This window comes from Ahaetulla prasina, chromosome 1 (assembly GCF_028640845.1).
Source record: "Ahaetulla prasina isolate Xishuangbanna chromosome 1, ASM2864084v1, whole genome shotgun sequence".
Taxonomy (NCBI): domain Eukaryota; kingdom Metazoa; phylum Chordata; class Lepidosauria; order Squamata; family Colubridae; genus Ahaetulla; species Ahaetulla prasina.
Genome location: NC_080539.1, coordinates 110546308 through 110573849, shown reverse-complemented (window position 1 = coordinate 110573849; position 27542 = coordinate 110546308). Strand labels below are relative to the sequence as shown.

Sequence of the window (27542 nt, the reverse complement as noted above, 5' to 3'; positions counted from 1 at the left end):
ATGTTGCAGACCTTGTCAGTTAAACAATTTCAACTGGTGGCACCCAGGAAGACAAGACTTTTCTCCCATTACCTCCATTTTTTGGAACAGTCTACCCAGAGGTGAGCCCCCCCCCACTTTCCTGACCTTTTGGAAATGTCTAAACACCTTGCTCTCCATCTTGCTTGGAGGTCACAGAGAAGGACGCAGTTGTGGGGCTGAATAGTGCCTAAAGGCCCTCTCTTCCACCTTTTAATTCTGAATTTTACCTATCTTTGCCTTTTATCTAAATTCTATATACAATTTTTATGTTTTAATAGTTTACTTGTACTCAGCCCTGAGTCCCTCTGTGAGGGAGATGGAGGTTTCTAAATTTGATACATAGATAAAAAATAAATAAAATCAAGCAGGAATTATCCTGCTTTAGGCATGAAAGCTGGCCGGATGACTTAGAGTAAATCCCTCTTCCTTAGCTCAACTCACTTCAAGGGTTGTTGTTGTGGAAAAAACAGGAAGAGTAAGAAGTATTAGGTATGTTCACTGCTTTGAGTTACTTATAAAAATAATAAAAGAAAGATAAAATATCTTTTAAAAAGTGCCTGAAAAGTTTGCCAGCAAATGTAAGATGGATTCAGAAAGGGATACAGTACATAAATGCCAAACAACAATATAGTGACTAGGATGAGCTTTAAAATCTACCATCCCAGCTTTATTATTATTTCTTTGTCCTTTTTATTTCTGCAGCCTCTCTGTCTAAGCCTGCCTTCCCAAGCTTTATATGACCAAGGCTATTTTTAGAGGTGACTGATGATCAGGTTTTATTAACTAGTACAAATTCCAGCTGCTAAAGAGGAGCAGCTTCTTCCCTTCAAGCATGCCCTTCAGCAAAGCCACAATTTCCTAAAAAAAATATGTAGATCACGCTGAGTGGCTGAGTCTATTAAAAATAGTGAGTAGAAATCTTTTTCAGACAATTACAACATCAAGATTGTTACAGTACCTTCTGCTGCAATCTCAGTCATAATGCTGATAGTAAGAAATGCACTGTGAAAAAAAGGTCACGTTGTATTAGCAGCTCAGAGGATCTGACAGGGCCAATGTTGACTCTCGCAGGAGATGGTGTATTAAAAGGTGGGACGTCCTCTGCACTTCTAACTTTCTTTGGGTTCTTCTTTTGAGCTACTTTCTCTACAAAGCCCTGCCTTGCCTTCCCCACCTTTGCTAGAAACTAACCCTCTCCCAAGGCAGTGTTCACAGCTACACTAAAGTATCAGCTTCTAATAAAAATAGCCATGGCTCTCAGCAGATCTGTAGCTCAGCTTATTTGGCATCCTAGGCACCACTCCGGGACTTGATCTATTTTATTCAGTTTTAAGCACCCAGCTCCAAACTAGAAAGCCAAGCGGCTAAAAGCAAAGGCAGCACAAAGGAATTGGAAGGAGCTGTCAAAGCCCTAGCCGCTTCTTTTAATATGATTACAGTTCTTTGAGGTCTATGGCAGAAAACATGAAATACAGACTTGACGGTAATCTTATCCAACCAAGCTGAAATGTATTCTTAGCATACTCTTAGCACATTCTTTCCGGGCCTTATTTGGGTTGGGAAGGACACCGTGAAGTCAGCCACAGTGACTGAAGAAGAAAATTTAACTTAGGTAAATTTTTCCCTGTTGAATTCCCTGCTGACATTTAAAATCACTGAAATACTCCATCTCACCCTCTGTTTCTTTTTTTAGTTCTTGCCCCTCAGTTTCTAAGAAGAAATCTGCTGGTTCATACCAAGAATGAATCTCTTCGAATGCATTTTCAAATCTCTGAGTATACATATTAATAGCTATGGTTACTGGTAAATGCAGAGTCCTGATGTTCGCTGGTATCAGTCTAATTCTTGATGGATAGATAACTTGTGTGCCTGTTTTGTTTTTAATTTAATATAAAATGTCTGCAATGTCAAAGCTTAGACAACTAAGAGAAGTTTGGGAATCTTCAAAAAAATTACATGATGCTTTATAATGTCTAGATCAGACTGTGAATTCTCTAGCATTCACAATGGGATATGTTTAAAACAGTATTTGAGAGATGTGTTTGAAACAGCATTTTGAGAACCTAGATTGAAAAATCCATACATTTTCAAACCCATATGCTCACTCTATTTTTGTGAAGTGATAAGGAGGACAGATGTCATATTGTTATAGAGAATGTTATAGAGGACAGAATGCAAGATGAGAATTCTTCAATGTGGCAGGACCCACTATGATTTAGTTTTCCTTTATTAGGCAGGGAGATAATAGGCTGAAAGTGAGATATTTGATATTTCTTTCCTTTTTTCAATAAAACCATGTCCTGCTGAGATTTAGTTTTCCAACAATTATTCCTCTCTGTAGGAATAATTAGGAAAAGAGATCTACTAGGACAGTGATGGCTAACTTTTTCCGGACCGAGTGCCCAAAGCATGCACGTGCACCCCCCAAAATGCAATGTGCACGCAGGCCCTTGCATGTTCCCTGCTACTGTGCATGTGCACGTGTCCCCATGTATGTGTGGGGCCACACGTGCATGCACCCCCAGGCATGCATGCATATACCACCACCCCCACATGCACCCCACATGCATGCACAGTAGAGACCCGAAGACCAGCTGGCTGGTGGGAGACATGCACACATGAGTGGCGGAGTTGAGCTGGGGCAACAGCTCACATGCCCACTGAGAGGGCGTTACATGCCACCTCTGGCACACGTGCCATAGGTTCGCCATCACTGTACTGGGATGACCTGTTTCCAGAGGCTGAATGATTCCAATGGATTCTAAAAGATTTAGCTGCATGTGGAATACAGAGGTGACCAAGATGGTTGATGCAATAATTTCTGAATTTCTTTTCCCATGACAGAGACTCTTGCCTGAAGGCAATGAAGTAGAGGTAGAGGATTATTAGAATGCAGGAGGTTATCTGATCACTAGTAGAAACTCATTATGACTATTTTATGGTCATGAGGAGTTGAAAAAGCAAGCCTCTGATATCTTTAACCAAGCTTCTCCAAATGCCTTGGTTCTTTTTGTGATCTGACCCAACCAGAGGTCATACAGAACCCCAAGTAGATTGTTGCATCACTTCTTGGCTAGACACTTTGAAGGAAAATTGATCAAATGTGTCTACAATTTTATTCTACAGTTCCAGCAGTAGAAGTGTCCATGATTGTTTAATCGCTTCTCTAAATGAATTTCAGTGTTAAGGCCTGATATAACATCACCCCATGCTTGTTTACCCTTGGCACTCATGGGTTGTCTCATTTGGTGAGAAGATGAGGATGCCTAATCAGTGCCTGGTTAGGAAGACTAGCAAACCAAAGCTCAGTGCAGACAAGATAGACTCTAAAAGATTAAGTCTGTAGCTTAGAGGTGCTTCTGGATCATTTTCTGAAATTACAGCATACATTGCATCAGTGACAAGAAACAGCTTTCATCAGTTAGGGCTGGTATGCCAGCTGCAGCCATACTTAGACAGAAATAAGCTCTCTGTGATAATTTTTAGATTGCTGCCATATATTTTATATGACCCTGAGTATGTTCCAAAACACCAATTAAAATATTGTAGTAAGAATCCTGATTAGAACTGAGTGACATACAGTAAACATAATCAGATCTTTTGGCTCTTCAATAGTTTCCAATTACTTTCCATTTAAAATTTAAGCCCTTCACAGCATGAGACCACAGTTTTGAAATAATGATTCTTTCCATGTTGTCAAATCCTTTAAGACCGGCAAACTCAGGAGTTAAAAGTCACTTTGACTTCTGAAATGAATGAATAAATACTAAAGTAACAGAATCTTGAAAGCCATCCAAAGTTATTGTCCAAATCAGCTTATACTAAGAGTGATGAAAACAGTATTACTCTCTTTCTCACAGTTTCATCGCTATTTGGGACAAAGCATTTTCAGTTGTAACCCCTGATTTGTATGCTTCCCCCATGGTAACAAAAGTGATTAGGGGGCTGGAGGCTAAAACATGAAGAACAGTTACTGGATGTATCTAGTCTAATGAAATGAAGGACTAGCAGTGACATGTTAGCACTGTACCAATATTGAGGGGCTCCTACAAAGATGAGGGGTTCAAACTATTTTCCAAAGCACTGAAAAGCAAGACAAGAAACAAGGGCTGGAAACTAATCAAGGAGAGAAGGAACCTAGAACTAAGGAGAAATTGCCTAACAGTGAGAGCACTCAATAAATGGAAGAGCTTGCCTCCAGAAGTTGTGGGTGCTCCAACACTGAAGGCTTTCAAAAAAAGACTGGACAGCCATTTGTATGAAATGATATAGAGCAGGGGTGTCCAAACTTGGTCCCTTTAAGACTTGTGGACTTCAACTCCCAGAGTCCCTCAGCCAGCAAAGCTGGCTGAGGAACTCTGGGAGTTGAAGTCCACAAGTCTTAAAGGGACCAAGTTTGGACACCCCTGATATAGAGTCTCCTGCTCAAACAGCAGGCTGGAGTAGGAGACTTCCCAGGTGCCTTCCCACTCTATTGTTCTATGGTACCATTTCTTTTATCTTTTTGGCACCAGGCAAAGACATTTGGATTTTTCTAGGTGTTTTAATGATGTGTTGATGTGACTGTGATATTGTAAGCTTTTTCTTTGCTTTTATTTTGTTATTGTTTTGTTTATGTGATAGCTTATTCTTTTTACACCCTCTTGTAATATTTTAATGTGTGTTTTCATAAACTCTTTTAATCTGTTTGTACAATTGAATACTGTAAACTACTTTAATGGCAAAATATATACTCTAGATTTCAAGAAGATATAAGAACATCTTCAGAAAAAAACTTTAGTTCTGTTGGATATCATGGCTAGGTTTTGTGTAATGACTGCTGAATTTGGAGCAATAGAGGGACAAGAACAGCTACAATGTCTACTATCAGTGCTATCGAATTACAAAAATCTGTGTCCTTCTGAAGTTTTGAACGTTGGTTTCCATCGTCTCTAGCAAGTTTGAGAAAGGTATATGCAAAATATAATCTAAATCAGGGGTCTTCAGCCTTGGCAACTTTAAGCCTGGTAGACTTCAACTCCCAGAATTCCCCAGCCAGCTTTGTTGGCTGTGGGATTCTGGGAGTTGAAGTCCGCCAGGCTTAAAGTAGCCAAGGTTGAAGACCCCTGATCTAAATCTTCTGATAGATACAAACTTGCCTATCCTTGATTGCTAATAAACTAAATTTGGTTGTCCCCTTTACTTGCGAGTTCTGTCATCAGCAGATTGTGACGTATGAGCAATACAGAAATAAATTCATACAAAGCTGTCCTGATATTCTGTTGCTTATACAGATAGTCTTCAACCAATCACCATTTGTTCAGCAACTGTTCAAAATTATCACAATGCTGAACAAATGGTGGTTACAAGTGGTCCTTTGAATTCCAGCTCTCCTAGTACCCACATGGTCATGTGATCACAATGTGGTGCTTGGCAATCAGTTCACACAACCAGTTGCAGTGCCCTGCAATCAATTGGTCACCGTCTGCAAACTTCCCTGCTGACTTTCCCAGTAAGTCAATGGAGAAGCTGGCAGAAAAGGTCACAAACTACCGAGGTGGGTCTGCCCCACCTGTTCACTCTTTCCCAGCCTGTCTGTGGTTGCAACATGTTGTCCATTTGCATATCCTCATGCACCCTCCCTGATCCACACTGCTCCTTTGTATGCACACACCACCTGCAATGCACCTTCGCACACCTGCCACACCCTGCACCTCTTACTCAATCTCTTGGAGCTTCATAATGCCTCCCGTGCACTCGTGCATCCCCTCTCATTTCTTCCCCTATTCTCATCAGAGTATCAGTCTCTTTTATCCCTAAGTATTTATATTTGAGCTCCCCTTTAGTTAGTGGAATCAAGGCATTCAGTGGTTGTTTGAACATTCGAATTTTGTATTCATTTACTAAATACTTTATTTGAAGATTTAATCCAGCCGGTTTTAAACAGAAACACAGAAGTAATCAGAAATAGATGGAGGAATTAAATATTGGGAAGGAGGTTACTAATTGCCATATTTAAGGAATAATGAAATGCTGTCAAAACAACACAATTTTTAAAAAATCAAATACATAGAAAAATTGAGTTATTTCTTTTTTTTTTTAAAAGTAACCCTTTAACAGAAAGCTTCCTAATAAAGAGGCCTATTGATCATACCTGGTGTACTGACAGGATTGGAAGCTCTACTATATTTTGTAGCTTAGAATCGAATAAAAAGCTATTTTCAAGAGGGACATTCATTCTTCTTTGTTGAAGCATAATAATTATAAACAAATGAACAATGAGGCAAATCTTCCATAAAACAGCAAGCAGGACAGTTATCAATGCATTACCTACCCAGCCAGTAATTAAAGTGTGCTAATTGCATTCATAATCTTGCTTGTGCCACGCTGTCAATAGATAAGATAAAAAAAACAGCTCAAATGAGCTTTCATTACAATGTAGAATTTAATGGGGAAAGTTTTGACATACGAAAAGATGGTTTCAGAAAGGTGTGAAATCTGATGCAAAACTACATTATGCTCAATGAGATTAGTCGGAGAGGTTTGTTTTCTCATAGAGCTATGAGCAAGAATCACATTTCTTAAACATTTCCAAACAACAAAGCTAAACATTGGTAGAAGAGGTGAACAGAGATCACATCATCTAATTTTGGCATCAATTTGTAGCCCCTCTCCCCTTTTCCCCACCAAAATGGCGGGGACAGGAGACCCTACACCTACACCATTTCTGATAAATGGCAGTCTAATCTCTTCTTCAAAGCCTCCAGGGATGAAGCTCCCACAACTTCTGAAGGCAAGCTGTTCCAGTGGTTGATTGTTCTCAGGGTCAGAAAATTTATCCTTCTTTCTAGTTGAATCTCTCCTTGACCATCTATTATTCCTTGTCTGCCCTTGGGGTGCCTTGGAAAATAGCTTGACCCCTTCCTCTCTGTGGCAGCCCCTCAAATATTGGAACATGGCTATCATGTCTCCTCCGAGTCTTCTCTTCATTTAAAGGAGAAATTGCCAAATTTTATGAAATATGAAAAAAGGCCTTTTCATACTACATTCCCCATAAAATCTGTGTCTATATATTTATGTGTGTGTGTGTTTGTGCTATTCCTATCTATTTTTTTCCCCAAAACAGAATGTGATATTTTCAAGAACTTTGCCATTTATGCCAATTTGAAATAGATAGGATCTTAGAGACAGATGGGGCATTCATAATAGGAATGATCAAAGCATTTGAGTTTATTTTATCTTAGAAGCACCATTTCAGAGTCACAATAACTGTGTAGTTTCATGCTCAAGCATGGAGTTTGAAACAATTTGACTTTAAAATATTTTGCACACCCCCAGTTCATAAGGATAATGTTACTCATTCCTGAATGAAGTTACTCTTTCCTGATTGCAAGTGGTACAGCAAGAAGAGTACATTACTTTTCCTGTGCAATAAATATTTCAAAGAGGTTATTTAATTACCTACTAATTGTAGTTTGAAAAAGATAGTTCCGCAACCAGTAGCCACTTTGAAGCAGAGTCATATCATAAAGCAAATAAACCTGCTTTACTATACTATACCTAAGGACTGCTTTACTATATTAGAACCATCATTACATCATTGTTTTGTTTCACATAACAAGTTAAATTAGAAGTATTAGATCTGGCCTGCAGAAATGTAAACACCTACTAGATGGTAGCAAAGGGCAAGAGTTTAGGTTATCTCTTTGCTTCCATCTAGTAGCCATCTATATGCTGGCAACATCTTAACCCACTGTTCCTACGGATGGTGGTTTTCCCAACAAATGCCCACAAACCCCAAAGAATGTCTCTGGAGGTCTGGAATAAGAAGGAAATGAACTCAGAGTCCCTGCTCCTTCTCATTGTGAAATTTAGCCCACTGCAATTTATTTTAGAATAGAATAGAAGAGAATTTTATTGGCCAAGTGTGATTGGACACACAAGGAATTTGTCTTGGTGCATATGCTCTCAGTGTACATAAAAGAAAAGATACATTCATCAAGGTACAACATTTACAACACAATTGATGGTCAATATATCAATATAAATCATAAGGATTGCCAGCACCAAAGTTACAGTCATACAGTCATAAGTGGAAAGAGATTGGTGATGGGAACTATGAGAAGATTAATAGTAGTGCAGATTTAGTAAATAGTTTGACAGTGTTGAGGGAATTATTTGTTTAGCAGAGTGATGGCGTTCGGGAAAAAACTGTTCTTGTGTCTAGTTGTTCTGTTGTGCAGTGCTCTATAGCATCGTTTTGAGGGTAGGAGTTGAAACAGTTTATGTCCTGGATGTGAGGGATCTGTAAATATTTTCACGCAGTATATTCATGCAGTATATAGGTCCTCAATGGAAGGCAGGTATAGAGAGAGAAGAGAAGTGGGGAGAGCACACAGCCTTGGGGGGCCCCTGTGCTAATTGTACAGGTATTTGATGTGATCTTGCTTAGCTTCACCTGCTGCTTTCTGTTTGTTAGGAAGCTTGTGATCCACTTACAAGTCTGTTCCGGTACCTGTAGCTGGTTTAGCTTAGATAGAAGAATGTCTGGAATGATGGTATTTAGTTCCAGATGTGAGATGGGATTTGCAAAAATAGTTCTGTAAATAAAATTGCACCTACTGAGCTGTAGTAAACAAAATAATGGATTTGGTACATTGCACCAATACACGTTCCTCAACGTTGTGTTGCCAGTTTGATGAAGTGTATAAGGAATTAGGCTAGAAACCAGGAAATTGTGATTTCTAGCCCTGCTTAAGCACAAAGCCAGCTGGGTGACTTCGGACCAGTCTCTTTCTGGAAACAACATTTATTTATTTATTTATTTATTTATTTATTTATTTATTTATTTATTAAATTTTTATACTGCCCTTCTCCCGAAGGACTCAGGGCGGTTCACAGCCAGATAAAACAGTAAAAAGTGCACAATAAAACAATAATTAAAAAACTTATTAAATGTAAGGCCAAATTAAAATCCATTTAAAACCATGAAACCCAATAAAATTTAAATCCAAATATTAAAAACTACTAAAAATTTCTATGCCAGTCCTGCGCAAATAAATAGATATGTCTTCAACTCGCGGCGGAAGGTCCGAAGGTCAGGCAGTTGATGGAGTCCTGGGGGAAGTTCATTCCAGAGGGTGGGAGCCCCCACAGAGAAGGCCCTTCTCCTGGGGGCCGCCAGCCGACATTGCTTGGCGGATGGCACCCTGAGGAATCCCTCTCTGTGAGAGCGCACGGGTCGGTGGGAGGCAATCAGTAGCAGTAGGCGGTCCCGTAAGTAACCCAGCCCTAAGCCATGGAGCGGCCCTAAGCCATCAACTTAATAGCCAGCCATCAACACCCTAGTTAACAACTAAAAGCTACGCACAACCAGGACCCATATAAATACAATGCATAGAATAGCCCAGCGCTCATATTATGAAGAAAAAGTTCCCTAAGGATGGCATGAGCCCAAAAGCTTAGAAGAATAAACCTTTAGTCCTGGTGACCGTCTCAGATTGGAACCTGCAACATTATCCTGGGACATGTATATTTAACCTCCATTCTCCATTCTCTTTCTCTCTTGGCTCTAGGAAGTAGACAAGGACAAACCATTGTGAAATACTTTGCCAAGAAAACAGTAGGGAATCCAGACAGTTGCCAAGAATCAATAATGATTTGAAGGTACCAGCCATCTCTCCCTCCCCAATAAAAAAACCAATTGTGGGATTATATCTTCAAAAGTAAAACATTGTTTCCACTGTAAAAATAATTGCAAATCACAAAAAGTGGAAGTTTATTTTAAATGTTATGTTCCATTTCTAATAATTGATTAGTACACAGTATACCCTCTTACAAATGTTCTGCTTATTGACAGATCAATGCTTATTGGCTGTATTATTGGAACAGAATGACATACAAAAATGATGCTTGTGGTGAAATAAACTATATGAGTAATGCCAAGACATACATTTCTTCACTTTAGATGATGAACACAGGAATTCTTTCTACACTATACTGTACTTGTGGACATTTTTGACAATCTCTTTCATTTCACTGGGCCCTGAACTGTGATTTTACTCTGAGACCTGCAGGCTTCCTTCTAAGCTGTTTGCCTTATCTAGAGGACTGAAGATAAAGAGGAAATTGGTTTCTGTAATATTTAATTATATCTTGTACCTCTAGGATGCCTCATCTCATATTTACATCTTGCCTTTAAAGCCGAAACAGTTTCTTGTGGAAAACTCTGAATTCCATTAATTCTTTTGATGTCCTGCGTATAAACCTGCATGTTGTATTTTGGTATTAAAATGTTGTAAGCAAGTAATAAATATATTCTGATAGCAGAGGGATTCAATGGCACAGAAACTCCAACTTCTTGAGTATCATGGGGAGGAAATAAGTACATCAGCTTCAAAGCTAAAACCATTTTTCAGCTTTTCTTAGGGAATGGAAAGGATTTGAATCTGACAGAGCCAAGGTTTTTAGTGACCTATCTTTAAGACCCACTATGACACACTAACCAAATACTCTATTGACAAAGTAATAGCTCAACCTCCCACTAGAGAAGCTATGTAAGAACATTATTCAGATGCGTACAGAAACAGTGCAACAATCCAGAACCCAGAAAAAGAAACAGATTGCCTATATAAAATGAATACCGATGCAACTTTATCTAAAGTGCCTGACCACTCAATCCATTACAACAGAACTACCTCAAATTCAGGGTTCCAAGTAACACCCCCAACAAAATCAAACTCTGAGGTTTGAAGTTCCTCAAAGCTAACTTTTATTAAAGGTGTCATATTGGCACGTCTGGGAAAACCCGAATCTGAGAGCTTCCGGGTTTTCCTCACCCAAAAGAAAGTTCAAGACCTTGCCCACATCACCCACATGTTTCCAATCATATCCATTCCATAACAGAAGATATCCTCCTCTTCTTCTTGGCACAACTGCTGGGCACCTTGGCCTTGATTTTCTACAAAGAATTTTATTATGGCTACAACCTACTTCCCTCTGTGCTATCCCCCCTCCCAACTTCCCATGGTAGGATTGTGGCAGGCCTGGAGCCTGAAGGCACAAAGGTAAAATATGGCTTCCGGGTCTGATACTCAAGCTATGAAAAGGGTAATAACAGAAATATCTTAGAAACAACTAGCAAATATTGCAACCACATGGGATCATCATAGCACCAACCAATTAAAGCCCTCCAAAATATCTTAAGTAAACCCAAAGACCCAAGAAGAAAAAACAGGACTCATCTACAACATACAATATAAGGACTGTAACAACCACTGTATATGACAGACAGACTGAAGATTAGCAGGCTAGCAGAGCGCATCCAAGAACACCAATTAGCAGTCAGAGACACAATGAAAGCTCCTTCATATCATAATACATGGACAGACTAAATCATACTTTCCCTGGGAAACTGTGAGCATCCTAGACCAAGCTAAATCCAAAAATATAAGGGATTCCTGGAAGCTTGGCACTCAGATACTTTAGCCATCTATAGACACATAAAGATAAAATACATTTGCACACTATTAAAAAAAGACAATTGTCAAGGCTAACTCATAATGCACCTCTACTTATAACTTGACAAGAGAAACTAAGGGAGGGAGGAAGGAATGTATTGGGAGCTGGGAGGGACATGAGAAATTTGCAGCTTGAGAAAATCCTGACACTTCAAGGCCATGTGATGGGATGTGTGGGATTGGTGGGCAATGGCAATGGGTGGCCCAAATGGGGAAAAGAGGAAATTAATTACACTGTTTTTCATCCAAAATCTTCAGAGCTAGCTTGACTTCTTTGTGCCTGTATGGAATTATCAGTAAAGTTGTACTCTTGGTAAAATAATGTCCCAGGTGTTTCTTTTGCTGCATATGCCAATGGGACAGTTGACAACAATAAAAATATTAAGAAGGAAACAAAAAGACTAGAACACATCCTCTTCAGCAAGCAGGATTTACACCAGTAAAACAATCAATCAATCAATCAGAGAATAATACCCTAATCAAGAAACTACTAAGACGCAAACAATGAAACTGAAAACAATACCTTAATCAGTACCAAGGGAACTGGTGGCTCAGTGGTTAGAATGCAGTATTGTAGGCTAATTCTGCCCACAGTCTGGAGTTCAATCCTGACGAACTCAAGGTTGACCTTTTGAGGTCAGCAAAGTGAAGATTCGGATTGTTGGAAGCAATATGCTGATGTTGTAAACCACCCAGAGAGTGCTGTAGAGCAGGGGTCTCCAACTGTCTGAGGAACTCTGGGAGTTGAAGTCCACAAGCCTTAAAGGGACCAAGGTTGGAGACCCCTGCTGTAGAGCACTATGGTGTGGTGTGTAAGTCTAAGTACTATCGCTATAGCTAATCAAATAATTACCATGGGGCAAAAAAAAAAAAAAACACCTGCACCTCACCATCACTGACAGGGCAACTACTATACATAAATACCGAGTCAACCCCCATAAATAGCGAACCACTCATTAGCGCTGATGTTATCTAGTTGGGAAACGAAATGTCTGCAAACAAATAACTAAGGTCAGAGAGCACCAAGGACTCCACAGTATCTTTAAGTGTGAGGACTGGTTGTAAATCACTTTTTTCAGTGCAGTCGTAACTTCAAATGGTTGTTAAATCAATGGTTGCATGTTGAAGACTACTTGTTTCAAGATATTCCTCCAAGGAAAAAGGTCATTCACAAGAACTCTGAAATTAGGCAAAGTAACTAGCCAGGTCATACCTTGGCTAATTACTTTGATGCAGCATCCCAGACTCTAACCCAGGAAGAGCGGGAAGATCCTCACATGAGACTTGGCACTTGGGTGCAAAGCAGCAGGGCAGAGAGCAATCAAGGATCAGCTGTCTAGGATAAGAACCAGTTGCTTTCACTAAATTTAGCATAGATGCATCTATCCCTGATAAAGGTGTTTTGGGGGAAGGGGCAAAAACATTCACAAAATAAGTATTTGGCAACATCATACCTTGCAGTGATTGGGCTTGGCTGATTTCTACCACTTGCTATTTCTAATTTAGAAATATAATCTTCTCACATTCCATGAAATTGAATTCCATTCTCATTCTCATGTTTCTTTTCATTTTGAGAAAGCCAAAACAAGATGGTATCAGTTTTCAGTATCTGCTCTCATCTACTGGTCATCCAGATTTTTGCAACTCAGATCTGGCTGCTATTTTATATATTCTCTTAAAATGTTAATTGCCATTATACCGGTATTCACTGTTTAATGACTTTGAGCCATTTACCTCTTTGTCCTGTGAGTCAGAAGGGTTAAAAGAAGACATACATACTTGTTCACTCACTGGCTATGTTCAATATTGTGCTTAAATAGATTAAATAGTGACCTAGCAGACATATTTGTACAATATACTAAGTTCATGACTTTTTGTTTTGGGGAGGCAAGGTTTTGCTTAGTGTGTTGAGTTTACCTAGCCCATTCATTAACTTGCTTTCCAGATACAATTCAAGGTGCTGGTTATCATCTTTAAATCCCTCTATGGCATAAGGCCAAGTTACATGTAGGATCACCTCTTCTCAAAGATATGTGCTCACTAGGCCAGATAGGATGGGCATGTCCCAGGTCTCTTCCTTTAAACATTGTTATTTGTTGGACTTTGGAGATGTGCCTTCTCTATTGCGAACCCTGTCACTTTGCAATAGCTACCGACATTAAGATTCAGGGATCCCCTACCCTTTTAGTCTTCCAGAGGCTGTAAAGATCTGGCTGTCCTCCAAAAAGCAAAGGGCTAGGATGGGGTTGAATCAAGGGGTCTACAGAATGAGTGATCTGGTATCTGGTGGAAGGGGTGTGATCTGTTTTTATATTTCTGTTTTTATTAGTGGTTAGCAGCTGCCTAGGATCAGTGTCAGATAGGCAGTTATGGGTTATTTCAGAGTCTGGATTAATGAGATACTGACAAAATAATAAATAAAGAATAATTAACAGTAGGATTGTTTTCACACAGTGCACAAAGCTGTTTTCTTTAAATTTGTATTATTCTGATTAGCTGAATAAAAGTAAAATCAAAAGCTACTGTCCATACAATATTAGAGGTAACATAAGTATTTAAGCTACTAAATTCAATATTTTCTAGTGATTATTCACATTTTTGCAACTCAGATTCAGAAGCCGCTGATGAAGTACCTGATGAAACCTGGCACACAATCTGCTAGGTTAAAATAAGATTGATATTTGGAGTTGATGTGTCATGTGGCTCAGGTGAATCTATATACAATAGAATCATAGTTGGGCACAGACAGTCAGGAACAGTAGATAATTTATTGAGAAAATGCCCTTTACTGGACCGCTAAGACTGGTTGCTGTCTTAGACATTTAGCAGCTTTTTGATACATTCCTTTTCCAACTGTCTGTGCTCTGATAATTTATAGCATAACAAGGAAAGGAAAGGGAATTTAGAAATGCTGGAGACTTTGGTTGGAGCTACATGCTTAATCAACTTGATCTCATCTGCATTTCCAAACTGTTCTAAAGAACAAAATATAATTATTCTTCAGGTTGTGCACATCTTTGAATTTTGTAGTGCAGTTTTCAGCCAAAACTGAGAAACAAAATTCAAATAACAGACAATGTAGTATACATATTGGGTGAAATTAGGAATGTAAAGAAATGTTTGGTTTTTGTAAAAATAACTATGCAAATAAGTAAATAAATAAAACTTCATATAGTGAGCTCAATATTTCCCAACTGTTTCAGGAAGAAAATATTGGAATTGGAATTTGCAATAGATTATCAGTTGTCTCTAGACAAAACTTCTTAAAACAAAAATGTGAAACACAATTGCATCACTCCAACAGTAGTGCACCACATTTCTCTACCATTATTGATTTGCTTTAAAAACCATCAAAGAAAAGTGTATTATCTGAACAAAATATGTTATTTAGATTTTGGAGGAAATAAGACTGCAAAAAGGGAGAACCTAGAATCCAGTCCTCTCTGCCTGATATGTTTGTACTTAGTTACTCTCTGCCAGAAGTGCAGTTTTTTATTCTGCATTGTATGAGATTTGAACCATTTTATCAGCCAGACCTCAGCAAAGGCAATAGGGAAACATGAGTTCAAGGTAGTCTGCAGTGACATAGATCTGTTGAGATCAAGGCTCAGATATTTTTGCTTAAAAGAAGCAGAAATTAGCATCATCCACTTTTTGATAATACTGAGCCAAGCATTCCCTGTTCTCTCTGGGAAACACTTTACTCTTGAAAGTAACACTGGACTCCAGCTGAGAAACATAAGGCTTAACAGCTATTTGTGTATGCTTTCAGGCCCACTTCTGCACTCAAAATCAATTGCACTCAGTGTAAAGAACAGCAGCTTGATCTCATGTACATGAAATGCCAGGAGGCCAAAATGACAGACAGCCTGCCATGATATAAAATTCCCTTTCTATTTCGCTTCATGGAAGAGTTGAGAGTTTTTCTGTTGATAGTTTTGACCCTTATGGTCACTGCCGGTGATTCACAGCATGCCGGGGCCCTCAACAATCCCATCTGTCTTAAGTGACAAGAAGAATCTTGCACGTTTCATGGTTTGGAGTTCAACTGTTTTCTGAGTGCTCAATTTCCAGTACAATGAATTTATCCGTGATAGGTTTTAAAAATCAAGTATACATAACCAATTTTGAGGGATGAATTTCAAACCCACCCAATCTTGAAATATTCAGCTTTTTGCAATCACTTCTCTTTTTTTGTTTGCCAGCAGGAGGTTTCCCATAATTGGCTGTTTGCAATTCAAAGAAAGCTCAAAGGTTCCTTATTGCAGATCTTTTTAAAGAACTTTCTTTTAAAATGACAGTATCTCATCTCTTTTTTTCAACCTAGAAAAATCTGACCAATCTATTTGTTTCATTAATTGGAGCTACACATTCTCATGAATTAAGCCACCTTGCACGGGCATACACACACACAAACCAGATCTCTTATTTTTGGTACCATGTTTCCCCCAAAATAAGACCCTGCCTTATATTTTTTGGAACCCTGAAATAAGCACTTGGCCTTATTGCCATGTGCTCAAAAATCCGATTGGGCTTATTATCAGGGGATGTCTTATTTTGGGGGAAACAGGGCACATATCCATAAAGTTAGAACAAAACAAAAATGATCCTATGGATTTTCTCCATCTTAGTGTCACTTGGACATGTTGAGTATAGAATAGTCAATACTTAGCAGCAAATGATATTATTTTTCTGTTGGAAGATTTAGCATTGTGTGCATTGTCTTTCTGCATCTATAAAGTTGATGAACAAACACACTCCACATTTTTATTTCTCCCAGTTCTTCTTCAGTAGTATGGACTGTCTTTATACATACATCCAATTTGGAGGGTGCACAATGTTATTTTAAGCTACAGACTGATACAACTTAGCTTTTCTATAATTTTATTTCATGAATAAAGATTATTTTTCTGTTTTCTTTCAAATAATAACCAGCCTCCACAGTTGTTTCTACAAATATTATTCTTAAAACTTCATCTCCAAACATTATTTCCCCTGTGCAAAGCTTACCTGCTCCAATATTTTAGTCCCAAATCAGAGGATACTTTTCTGAATGCTGGTTTACAATCAATAAATTTGAAGATAATATTGCATCTACTTGATTATGGAATTTTTATGATGCTTTCATTTTGCTTAGCATATAAGAATGTGGGTACTGATTAAGTTTCTGAAAAAGAGGCCTTGTCGTTTAGAGCATTGTTAACTGTCACTAATGAAAAATAATTCTCTTGGGCATCATCTTTCTGGGTTGCATGTCCTGAAGTGAAATGTGGCGTTGAAAAGTGGATTTTAAACTGAATTGCTGCAAAACGTGGTTTACATCAGATTCCAGGGAATTGTGGTTTATGAATCTATTTCTTTTTAGCAACCACAAAATTCATCATATTAACATAGATAAATCGAAGAGTTACAATAATACAAACTCCACTGAGAAATAGTGTACATAATCTTTATGGAAACATGACTAATATTCATCAGCTATTTCTTTAGTGGCTGTTCTAGATATGAAGGATTTGCTTAACAAGCTTGGCAGCTGCATGTTATCTACACAGAGCATGCAATCACTTGCAGTTTGTTCTGAATTCAGTCTGAGCCCCAAAATACAGAATTGTGTTTGTAATCCAAGAAAAAGTTAAGCTAAGATTCAGGAAAGGAGAACTTGCAATTACTTCCATCTGCTGCTTCCCTTTTCCATTAGCTTTTATATAAATTGATTTTGCAACAGGGACTAGAAGAGTTAAATTATATTATTTACACTGAAAATTTCATTTTAACCTATTAAATTTTAATTGGAATTCACCTAAGAACAGAAGACCTATGATAGGTTGGAAGTTCCTAATAGCATTCTCAACACTTACATGAATAGACAGTTGACAGTAAAATATTACTGTGTTTAAAAACTCAGGAGCTGCCATGGTTTGTGCAAATGTAAATCTAATGACCATCTTGTTTTGTGTATGCATAAAATGAGGATTTTTATTTGTAGGGGTATTGGTTAGAAAGTCTAAGACTTCATAGCTCCTTCCTTAATCAGACATAAAACATCTATGTATTGCCTATAATTACTTGAGCCATGCTATCTATAAGCATAGTTTTGTAGGAGTTGGAAGGGCATGGTTTGAGGTTTGTATGGCATGGCTATGGTATGGCATGGTATGCCTAGTCAAGGTTGATATAGATTTTTAAAATCATTTGATGAATGTGCCACCATGAGGATTTTGAAGAGAGTAAGTTAGACTCCTAAAATTCCTTTAGGCTTATCACCCCAAGAATCCTTTTGTAGAAGAGAAATGATAGCTACACTAACTTGGCTGACCTATGCTGATTTATTTTCTCTGAAAGGAGAACCTAAATTAAAAATAGAGGAGAACTGGAAAGTGATAGTTACATTTGTCAATGGTTTACTTACCCTCAGTTGACAGGGAGATTTAAACTGGATAAGAAGAATTCTGTTTTTATGAATGAGAAAACTGACTTTGAATTGGATTTATGTAGCACTGGCAAAATTGCTAAGATGTATAAATTACTATTGAAAATGAATATGGAAGATGAATATGTCAAAGATTATATGATTAACCAGGGAAAAATATTGGATACAACATAATGCTTGATCAATGGGAAAATATGAGGAGTAAAGGGCTGAAATTTATATTGAATTTATTATTTGAAAGAAAACCTTTACAAGATGATGTATCGTTGATATTTAAATACTTGATAAATTGTCAAAGATCTATAAGGGTGTGTCAAATGTATGTTGAAAATGTAAGAAAATTGAAGGTACCTTAGCATCATAATGTAAGCAAGCTAAGAAATATGGGGGTGAGATCTATATTTTAATTCAGAGAATTCTCAAATTGAATCGAACAATTGAAAGCAGAAGTTTTTCTTCCAGGTTTGATGGAGAAACAAACTGGAAAAATATTTAAAAAAATGGAACTTTGTTCTTATATATAACAGCAGTTATCTATGTTTTCTTCATGCATAGAGATTGGAGGACACACAAATACCAACAACGAAAGAATGGATGGTGACGTTAATGGAGTTGGCAGAGATGGTGAAATTGACTGCTTTGATTAAAAAGTAGACTGTCTAGCTTAGTTTCTATTTAGAATCCACTTTTGGAATTGTTTGATAGAAATGAAATTTTAACTTTGGGATTTGATCACTAGAACTGTTTATGACTACAAAAGTACTTTGTGCTTTGGAATCCTCTAGTTGAAAGGATCACTGTATTTTATGCTGCCTCTGTACAAAAGGAAATCACGGGTTACTCTTTTCTATAGCTTTTTTCTTTTCTTGTCTGCACTTCACTATTTTTTTCCTTGACCCACTTCCTTTTCTTTTTCTGATTTTTTTCTTTGTTCTTTTGTGTTGTACATTCTTTTGAAATTTAATACAATTTTGTGAAAAAAGAATAGTTTTGTAGGACCCGAGAAACCCAGAACTCTGTCAGAAGCTACAAGGTCTCTATGTGAAAATTGAAGATTGCAACAATTGTACTCTGGAAAACACAGTGGGAACAACCAATGTTCATTAAGATCAACAGAATACGGAGGAGAAATACTGTAATATGACATATATTTTGACATTATGTACCCCCCATAATATCTATATTGGTACAAGAGGCAGGGTTTTGTCTTAATATTAGTGTAGTCAGGGGGCGTGTGATCATTCAGCGGCTAAAGATGCTGAGCTTAGCAGCTGGAAAGCTGATAGCCATGATTCAAGATCTGAGCATTGCATGACGCTGTGAGCTCCCATTACTTCCCCAGATCCTGCCAACCTAGCAGTCTGAAAGCATGCGAATGAGAGTAGATAAATAGGTACCATTTCAGTAGGAAGCTAACTGCGTTCCATGTGCCTCAAGGTGTAGTCATGCTGGCCACATGATCACAGAAGGGTGTTCAGACAATATTGGCTTCCTGGGCTAAGAAACAGAGATGAGCACTGCTCCCTAGAATTGGACATGACTGTGGACATCTATCTTTAATTTATATGACCTTTTTTAAAAAATTCTTGGTTTGGTGCAGATGCCCTTGATAGTATAGTACTGAGAAAAAACTCTGTTGAATGTTGAGTCCTCTACTTTGTACCATGTCTCATTTAAGACTAATGTTTGAAGAGTAAAGTGAAATATGGCAGTGTACAATGAAGCGTGAATAGTATGCGCAATCATCAGCATATTGGAAAATAGTTGTTCTCCAACAAGGACTCCAAGGATTTAGGATCCATTATAAAGCTGATGTCACGATTGCAGATAATAGATTTGGAAGTTTTGCTAGCAGTAATCCCAAAGCTGATTCATGAAGGTCTTGAAGAGCTGCTTTAGCAGGTCTGCTTAGTTAAACATTAGCAATAGGGACAAGAGTCTATTTATCAAATGCTTTTCTGAGGCATAATAAGCATAGGAAGTTAATGTACTACCACCTTACATATCTCTGCAGAATTATTATTCCAAGAGAAATAAAATATCAGGCTACAGGAAAAAAAGGGAATAGAGAAAGAACTTCCAAAATTAGTTATATCGTTTTGCCCTTTTCTTGTCAATGAAAAGCATATAAAGAAGACAGGAGCTCATCAATAACTTGTATAAGACGTTTTAAAGCTAAAAACACACACAACCTTCCTCATGTGACAAAGCTGCAGCAGTTTTGAGAAACAGATAATACCTAACTTACTTTTACAGGATGCATGGTGAAGGAATATGGCTGGTTCATTTGTAGACTAATAAGATTCAAGTGTTCATTGTCTAACCCACCCTGAAGAATAACATCCCGCCCCATTGTTCAAATTTGAGCCTCCTCATTGTTATAATGGAAGATTATGAGAAAAGACATAAAGTTCCTAACCTAATCTAGGGAGATATACTTACTTTTATTCTAAAGGAGAAATAATTCACTTTTTGGAATTCATTTTAACACTCCTACTTCTATCTTTGTAAAACTTGCTCCTGAGATTTGTCCTTGGGAAAGAAGATTTACTTTTGGTTTAGGCAGCTGCCAGCAGCCTGTGAGGAGCAATTTTTAATGTTAAATTTTTGGAGCATAACAAAAACCTTACTTCTAGAATATAATGAGACTCTATGGCTAATATACAGAGATTGTGGAAAACTCTGTATTCCTACAACAACCTTTATCAACCTTTTATTAGCAACAGGGTCTACAAGTCTTACTTTTCTCTTCCTGATGTTGTGCCACATAAATAATAGGAAAGTCTGAACGATTTTGCAATGAAGCATGGAAGAAGAGTACAATCCTGCAGTTGTCTTCTAAATTTTATTTTCTGTAAGTGAATAACATCTGATAAAGATATAGGGACAGAGATTTCCATAGGAAAACAGCTTTTTTTTTACACTTTTTTTTGGCACTCCCAATTTTATTTTCTGCATTATACGGCTGGTCTTGTCTCATTCTTGTATTATGATTTAAGCAATATCACCCCCAGTTTTCTGTATCACAAAATCCTTGGAAGTAACAGAAGAAACTGATGGAACTTAGGCAACACAAGGGTTGGATTCCTCTAGGGCCATGATGGCAAACCATGGCCCTAGAGGAGGTGTGCTGCAAGTGGCACACAGAGCCATCTCTCTGGGCATGCCAGCCATCGCCCATTGCTCTTCTGAGTTTTGGCCGGCTCTCTAGGAGTCTCTGGACAGCAAAAAACATCACTTCCTGTCCAACTGGAAGTTGGCAAACAGGCAGTTTTTGGCCTCCGGAGAGCCTCCAAGGGAGTGGGGAAGGCCGTTTTCGTCCTCCCCAGACTCATAGAGAGGCTCTGGAGCCAGGTGAGAGAGAAAAATGGGCCTACCAGGCCATTGCGTGCCAGGAGCAGGGGGAGAGCTGCACATACATGCATGGGGGCAAGGTGCATAGAATTATGGGTGTGGGCACGCATGTGCGCAACCCCCACCCCACCTCCTGGCACGTGATGGCAAAAAGGTTAGCCATCTCTGCTATAGCCCATCCTGGACAACACTTCACTTTCTCAAGCATGGATAAAGGTGTGATAAAGGTGTGAGAGCCAGTTCTTAAATATTTAGCAGCACACCATTGCATACTTCAGATGGTTTCAAGCAACCTCAGAAGATTATAACAGAATGCGTTTTTAACATATAATAATTGTTAATAGAGTAGCCCCACCTCACCCTAATTTCTATCCTACTTCAAGTTATTTAAGTCCTACATTAAGCCCTACTAGGCATCTGATGAAATGACTTTCACTCATGAAAGCTTTTTTTTTTTTTTTTAATAAAAAAGGGTTAGAAAAAGTGCTACTAGACTTGATACCTTGGCACTCTAGGCTCATACCAGTGGTGGAATTAATTTTTTTTTTACTACTGGTTCTGTGGGCGTGGCTTGGTGGGCATGGTGTGACATGGTGGGTATGGCAGGGGACAGGATATTGCAAAAATCTCCATTCCCACCCCACTCTGGGGCCAGCCAGAAGGGGTATTTGCCAGTTCTCAGAACCACTCAAAATTTCTGCTACCGGTTCTCCAGAACCTGTCAGAACCTGCTGAATACTCTGCCTCATACAGCTCCCTTCCTTCAATGCTTCACTAATGACTGTAGAATCAGCCAACCACAGCTCAGAGTATATAAACCTTGCTACTGTTATATCAACACAATAATGATGTGGATGATGTTAGTCCTTCAAGATAGGCAAGGTTAAAAAAAACAGGCCCAGGAAGGTTTCAAAAATGATCTTCATTGGAGTAGCATAAGAAAATCAAGCCCAGCAGTGTTTTTTCTCTCTGCCTCATCTTCAGTAAAACAAATCGAAGCAGGTTTAATTAGACATTTTTTTCCACACTTTCCTTTTTTCATTACTGAGTAATATTTTCCAAGGCCATTTCTTCATAGCTAATATTGTGAGACTACAAGTCACTAGGGGAGGAAATATCTCCTACTAGGAGTTAATGGCATAGTAGAGAGAATGTGAAAGATACCTAATGTTTTTTTTAATCTATAAAATTAAATTACTATGTGTAAGTTAGTTTTTCCTCAATTTATCTTATCCTTCCAGTGTATCTCAATACAGTCTCATCATTTTTTGTGGGTATAAATGAAGTGCATATTGTGTGGAAACCCACACTTCGGTCATGCTCCGAGAAATGCTCAAAATTTATTAACAATAATTAAACTATGAGTAACTGAGCACTCAAGTGTCTCCTTTCTGTGCTAATGGTTATGATGTGTGTGCTTCCCGTGAACTCTGGTTAAACAATTAAAAATTATGCAGTTATTTATGAATCCTCAAGAGTTTAGGAAGTGGACACTTATGGGTTTGGAAGCAATAAGGATAAGGAGGGATAGAAATAAGTACTTCGGCATATCAGTAATTACAAAATTGGCATTTCACTTTACAGGCACTATGAAGAAAAGAAGCAAAAGAAATACAATTAGAAAACCAAGGCAATTGCTAGAAATAAAAATGGGGAGAGGTTAATGAGGAAACTGTCTCAAACTATAATTCAGGCAGATTGTTGTTGAGAGAGTACTTTTAGAAAACAGTGGGTGGTATCAGTGAAAAATGTGACATGATAGCAATGGGAATTCAATTTGAGAAACATTGCTAGATTCCCCATCTGCACTTCTGTTAAAGAAAACCCATTTTAAGTCTGTTGATGAAGACAAACGTAAACTTGTGCAATTCAGAAAAAAACATATGTGCAGGGGCCAAATATCCCTTTGAATGAATTCAAATAGGAATATTTTCCCCTTTCCTGGCAAGAATTTTCGGAGAGTGTATCATTAATAAATCTTTATCTATTATAAAATTAGAATGTTGTTCCAATGTAGCATAACTGCAATACTTGGCCTTTTCTGCAATTTAATGTAGTATTTTTACAGCATGTATAGTGAGAAATTAAAGTTGCTTGTCCATATGTGTGTCTCATAGCTACCAGATGTTGCCATGTAGCAAGAAGCTGGAGAGCTATAGATAAGGAGAATGTCAAAAATGATTGTCTCAAAACATAACATTGGTTTCCAAGTTTTCTAAACTCAGTTATCTAGCACCATTTCCCCCTTTCTGAAGGTATAAAAAGCAGAGCCAAGAAGGCAGAATATACAAAAGTTAGATGTTAGGCTGTGTAGCAAAATGGTAGAAAGAACAAGTACATAACAGAAGTTATTTAAAAGTATCGATACACTCTGAAGAGTTTTCTCTGAGGCATGGGTAAATGTGGTCTTATTTCCACTAAGAAACTGATTTACTAATTTACTAAAATTCTCTGAAAGGGAGTTCTTTGAATGACTCATACATAAGCAAGGTCTGTTGGCTCTCCAACACTTTGTGACAATCTGTTGAGCAACCAATAAAATTGTGACTCAATTGAAATGGATCAGTGGGAGCCCATTTTACATGAGAGTATCTCTAGCTGATCTTTTTGTAGCAGGGGCTGCGCTCATTCCTTTCCAGATGTATTGGATTCCTGGATTCTCACAGTTCCTTGTGAGGCTTTGCTAATCTGGAAAACATCTATTTGCCTATTCCTCTTCTATGGATTGAACTGTAAAATGAACTTCGAGTCAGTAAAACCCTGTTTAAATGTGTCAATGAGGCTGGTAGGTTAAAATTGTTCAGACATGTGAAATTCCATTAAACAAAGAGGGGTGTGGAAGAGAGAGATGTTTTAAATGTGGACACATGGAAGATACCTGTTCTGTCCACAGAACAGGACTTTAGGATAGGGATTGATGGTATTATTCAGAAAAAGCCCTAAATACAGCAGGCTTATTTAATTTTAGAATCCATGCAATAATACAACTTATTTACTTGAACTAAAAGGCAACATTGCCTTCCCCACCCCATAGCTATTAGTCCAAAGATTAAGTTCACCAAGCTGTTTTACTGTGACTGATATGTGTAAAACCTAGCAAAGACAAGTAAAATCATACTTAATTCCAGTTCACTTGATGTTATTGTACATTCATACTCACTTTTAACAAGCATTGAGCATCAGGTAGATGTTTCCGAGCATTGGTGGGGAGGGTTTAAACCAGGTATATTTGCACTGAAAAAGAAGGGAAGGTGGAGAAACTGGAGAGATCTAGTCTCTTGATGTATGAAGAAACTAAAATCCTTCTTATTTGAAAATCCACTGAATAGAGATTATGTATTCCTCAAGCAGTCCGTTGCTCTATCAACATTTAGAATATCACGATACTTGCAACTCACCTTTTAATGTAGCCTGCTCAAATCCAGCTGTTCCACACCAGCAATGTAACTCACAACCCATTAATGTGCACAATATAAAAAAATATGGGAAACATGAGAAGTTCTTTCCCTCTCTCCCCCGCCTCCAAGTTATAGCAATTAAAAATATATTAAAACATAAACTTCAAAAAATGCATTCAATTTAAATATCAGAAAGGAGAAAAATAATTAAGCAATAAAATATCAGCAGGGCAGCTATTATAAGAATTCCTCTGGGAGTTTTCTGAGGTTTCTAATCCCAGCTATAAACAAGATGAAAACAAATGCCAATGCTTAAGTATTGCATGTGTGTGTGTTTAATAACTATGATGACAGATGAAGGAATACTTGAATGTCTAGAATGGTAATGGCAGAATGAACTGTACTCCTAATAAGGAAGCCTAACACAATATATTGACTGTAGTAGAATATTAAAACACTGGCTTAGTAGTAGACAGATTCATCTTCATATTCTCATTTAGGCATGAAGCTCGCTGGATGACTTTGGCTAGTCAAGATTTCTCAGACTAATCAACTTCACAAGATTTTCTTTATATACCATGAATGAGTGATGATCTTAGCACTTACAGATTTTCTTCATGATGATCCCTCCCTAACATGGTCCCTCAGATCTTCTATTGCTACTGCAATCTACCACCTTGCCAATGGTCTTCCTATTCTTCTCTTCCCTTCCATCTTTCACAACATTAGAACCTTCTCCAGAGGGCTAGGTACTCTCCCATACATAATATGGGAACATTCTGGTTACTGGTTCATTCTTCTGGATACTGGTCCAGGACTCTATGCTGGACCAGTATCCAGAAGAATGAACCAGTAACCAGAAGAAAAGTCATGAGTTACATTAGGAAATGAGGGGTATGCTATAACTCAGGGGTGTCAAACTTGTAACAACACGTTGTCTTCATGTGATGTATCACAACTTTTTCCCCTTTCGCTAAAATGGGTGGGCATGGCTAGCATATGACGCATCCAGCCCGCGAGTTTGACATCCCTGCTACAACTGTTTGAAGCTTCAACAAACAGCTTTTAAAAGCATTTATTGAGGGTTCAAAATATTGCAAATTATCTTTATAAAGCACCTTGATTATGATATCCTGACAACACAAATTATGCTACCTTATTAAGGCCCAGCCAACTCAACTATCACACCCTTTCACAAACCTTTAACAAATTCAGGGAAAACCCTGAATTTATGGAAAGAAAAAATATAAATGCTAGGACTGTTTCAAGCAAAGTACTTTCTTAAGTACTATCTTCATGTTGTCTCTGTTAAGGGTAATCTAGGTTCACAACTAAGATTGTGGACTGTTGAGCAGAGTACCCTATGCATGAAAAACGACTGAGACTGGTTGTATATAATAACAGTCACTTGCAGACAAACTGGGGTTTGATATTCCTTTACTTTTAGGGAAAAGGCAAAGTCATAGTCCAAAAACAATTCCAGGTTATACACATATAAAGTCAGTTTAGTTCAGTTCAATTCACAACAGTCAGTATCTTGAGGAATCAGTAACTAGCTATGATCAAGCAACGATCATAAAGCTCAAATATACAGTTGCAGCATGTCATCAGATTACAATGCTGTAGCATCCCTGTAATTCCTCAACAAGCTATAATTTAATAGACCTTTTATACATTGGCTACAGAGCTCAACCAATCAGGATGCAGCACAGCCTTAAAGCAATATCATGCCTTTCTACAAACATACATAGTTAGTTTATATATTGCCTGGCCAACTAGTTAGGCAAATAACAATTTCCTGACAGTCTCAACGACCTCACTCTTCCACACATAATATCTGCGCACAAGCAAGTAAGCAAATAAATTCATGCTACCTCAGATTATTTTAGATTAGAAGGAAGCATTCATAACATAGTGAAACACATTTATTGTAATAGAATATGCTTCCAATTAATAGGCATGGGATTATAGCCTTAATCTCTTTTATTCAACACATCTACAGAAAAAGCTTTCCCACATACCTGTTTTCTATTACAATGCAGATAAGGACTCTCCATTCTGACTTTAACATCCAATGAAAAGCACACTTTTTCCACCAAAAAAGCAGGGAGAACTTGTGGCCTTTTATATGTTACTGAGCTACAGATCTAAGCATTTCCAGTTCCATAATTAATTTCAAAAGACATTTATTTAGTTTTTAAAGGGATGTTGCTGTAGCTGAGTACCAAATCAGGAGATTTCTGTTGATTACTTTGAAAAGTAATCAACTTTGAAAACTTTTATTTTTCAAGTTAATATAAGAGCTATATACTTACAAAGGAGATAGTCAGATGCCTACTAAATTTAAATCTTTCATTCTTTTGCACTGCTCTTTTTATCATAAGATTAATTGGTTTACATATCATCAGGCCTCCATTTCAGCCCAGAACCTGATAGATTAACAGACCCATTATCTCTTTAGTTGTGATGGAATGTTTATCTGGAGAATCAGTGGATAAAAGTTCTGGCAGCAGATAACTTTCCAAGAGGCATGGATTAAGAGACTGCAAAACTTCAAGCTAGATGGATGGGTAAGCGGTGGGTAAGAGGTTCAGGAGAGCCACACACATACATCCAGTAGGTTAGAAGGTTACAGCTTTAATTGGACAAAATTCTGTTCTATTCTGCAAATAAAGAATTGGGCTCAATAAGATTTTACTAGGGCTAGGCTTGTGCCAGATTTGATTAAACTTTGTCTACCAGTGGTTTCATTCAAAAGTAGAATATCCAATGGTGATGAACAATTTTATGACTAGTACTGGTAAGAATGACAGCATCCATTCTGATTAATGTGCTGTCCTT

At 37.9% G+C, this 27542-nt stretch overlaps 1 protein-coding gene and 1 long non-coding RNA gene across 33 annotated transcripts in view; one reads left to right on the top strand and one right to left on the bottom strand.

Moving 5' to 3' along the window:
• TRDN (triadin) overlaps positions 1 to 1461 on the bottom strand; it is a 259912-nt gene extending 258451 nt beyond the window's left edge. For all 32 annotated transcript variants that reach the window (XM_058172483.1, XM_058172492.1, XM_058172547.1 and 29 more), the window contains exon 1: positions 980 to 1461. In XM_058172483.1, coding sequence (XP_058028466.1) covers positions 980 to 1001 — 22 coding nt within the window. In that variant the 5' untranslated portion in view covers positions 1002 to 1461. The remainder of the gene's footprint in view (positions 1 to 979) is intronic.
• LOC131193027 (uncharacterized) lies at positions 834 to 10025 on the top strand. The gene is made up of 3 exons (XR_009153828.1): positions 834 to 928; positions 9576 to 9666; positions 9860 to 10025. It is a non-coding gene; the product is annotated as an uncharacterized LOC131193027 (long non-coding RNA).
• Positions 10026 to 27542: the final 17517 nt, after the last annotated feature.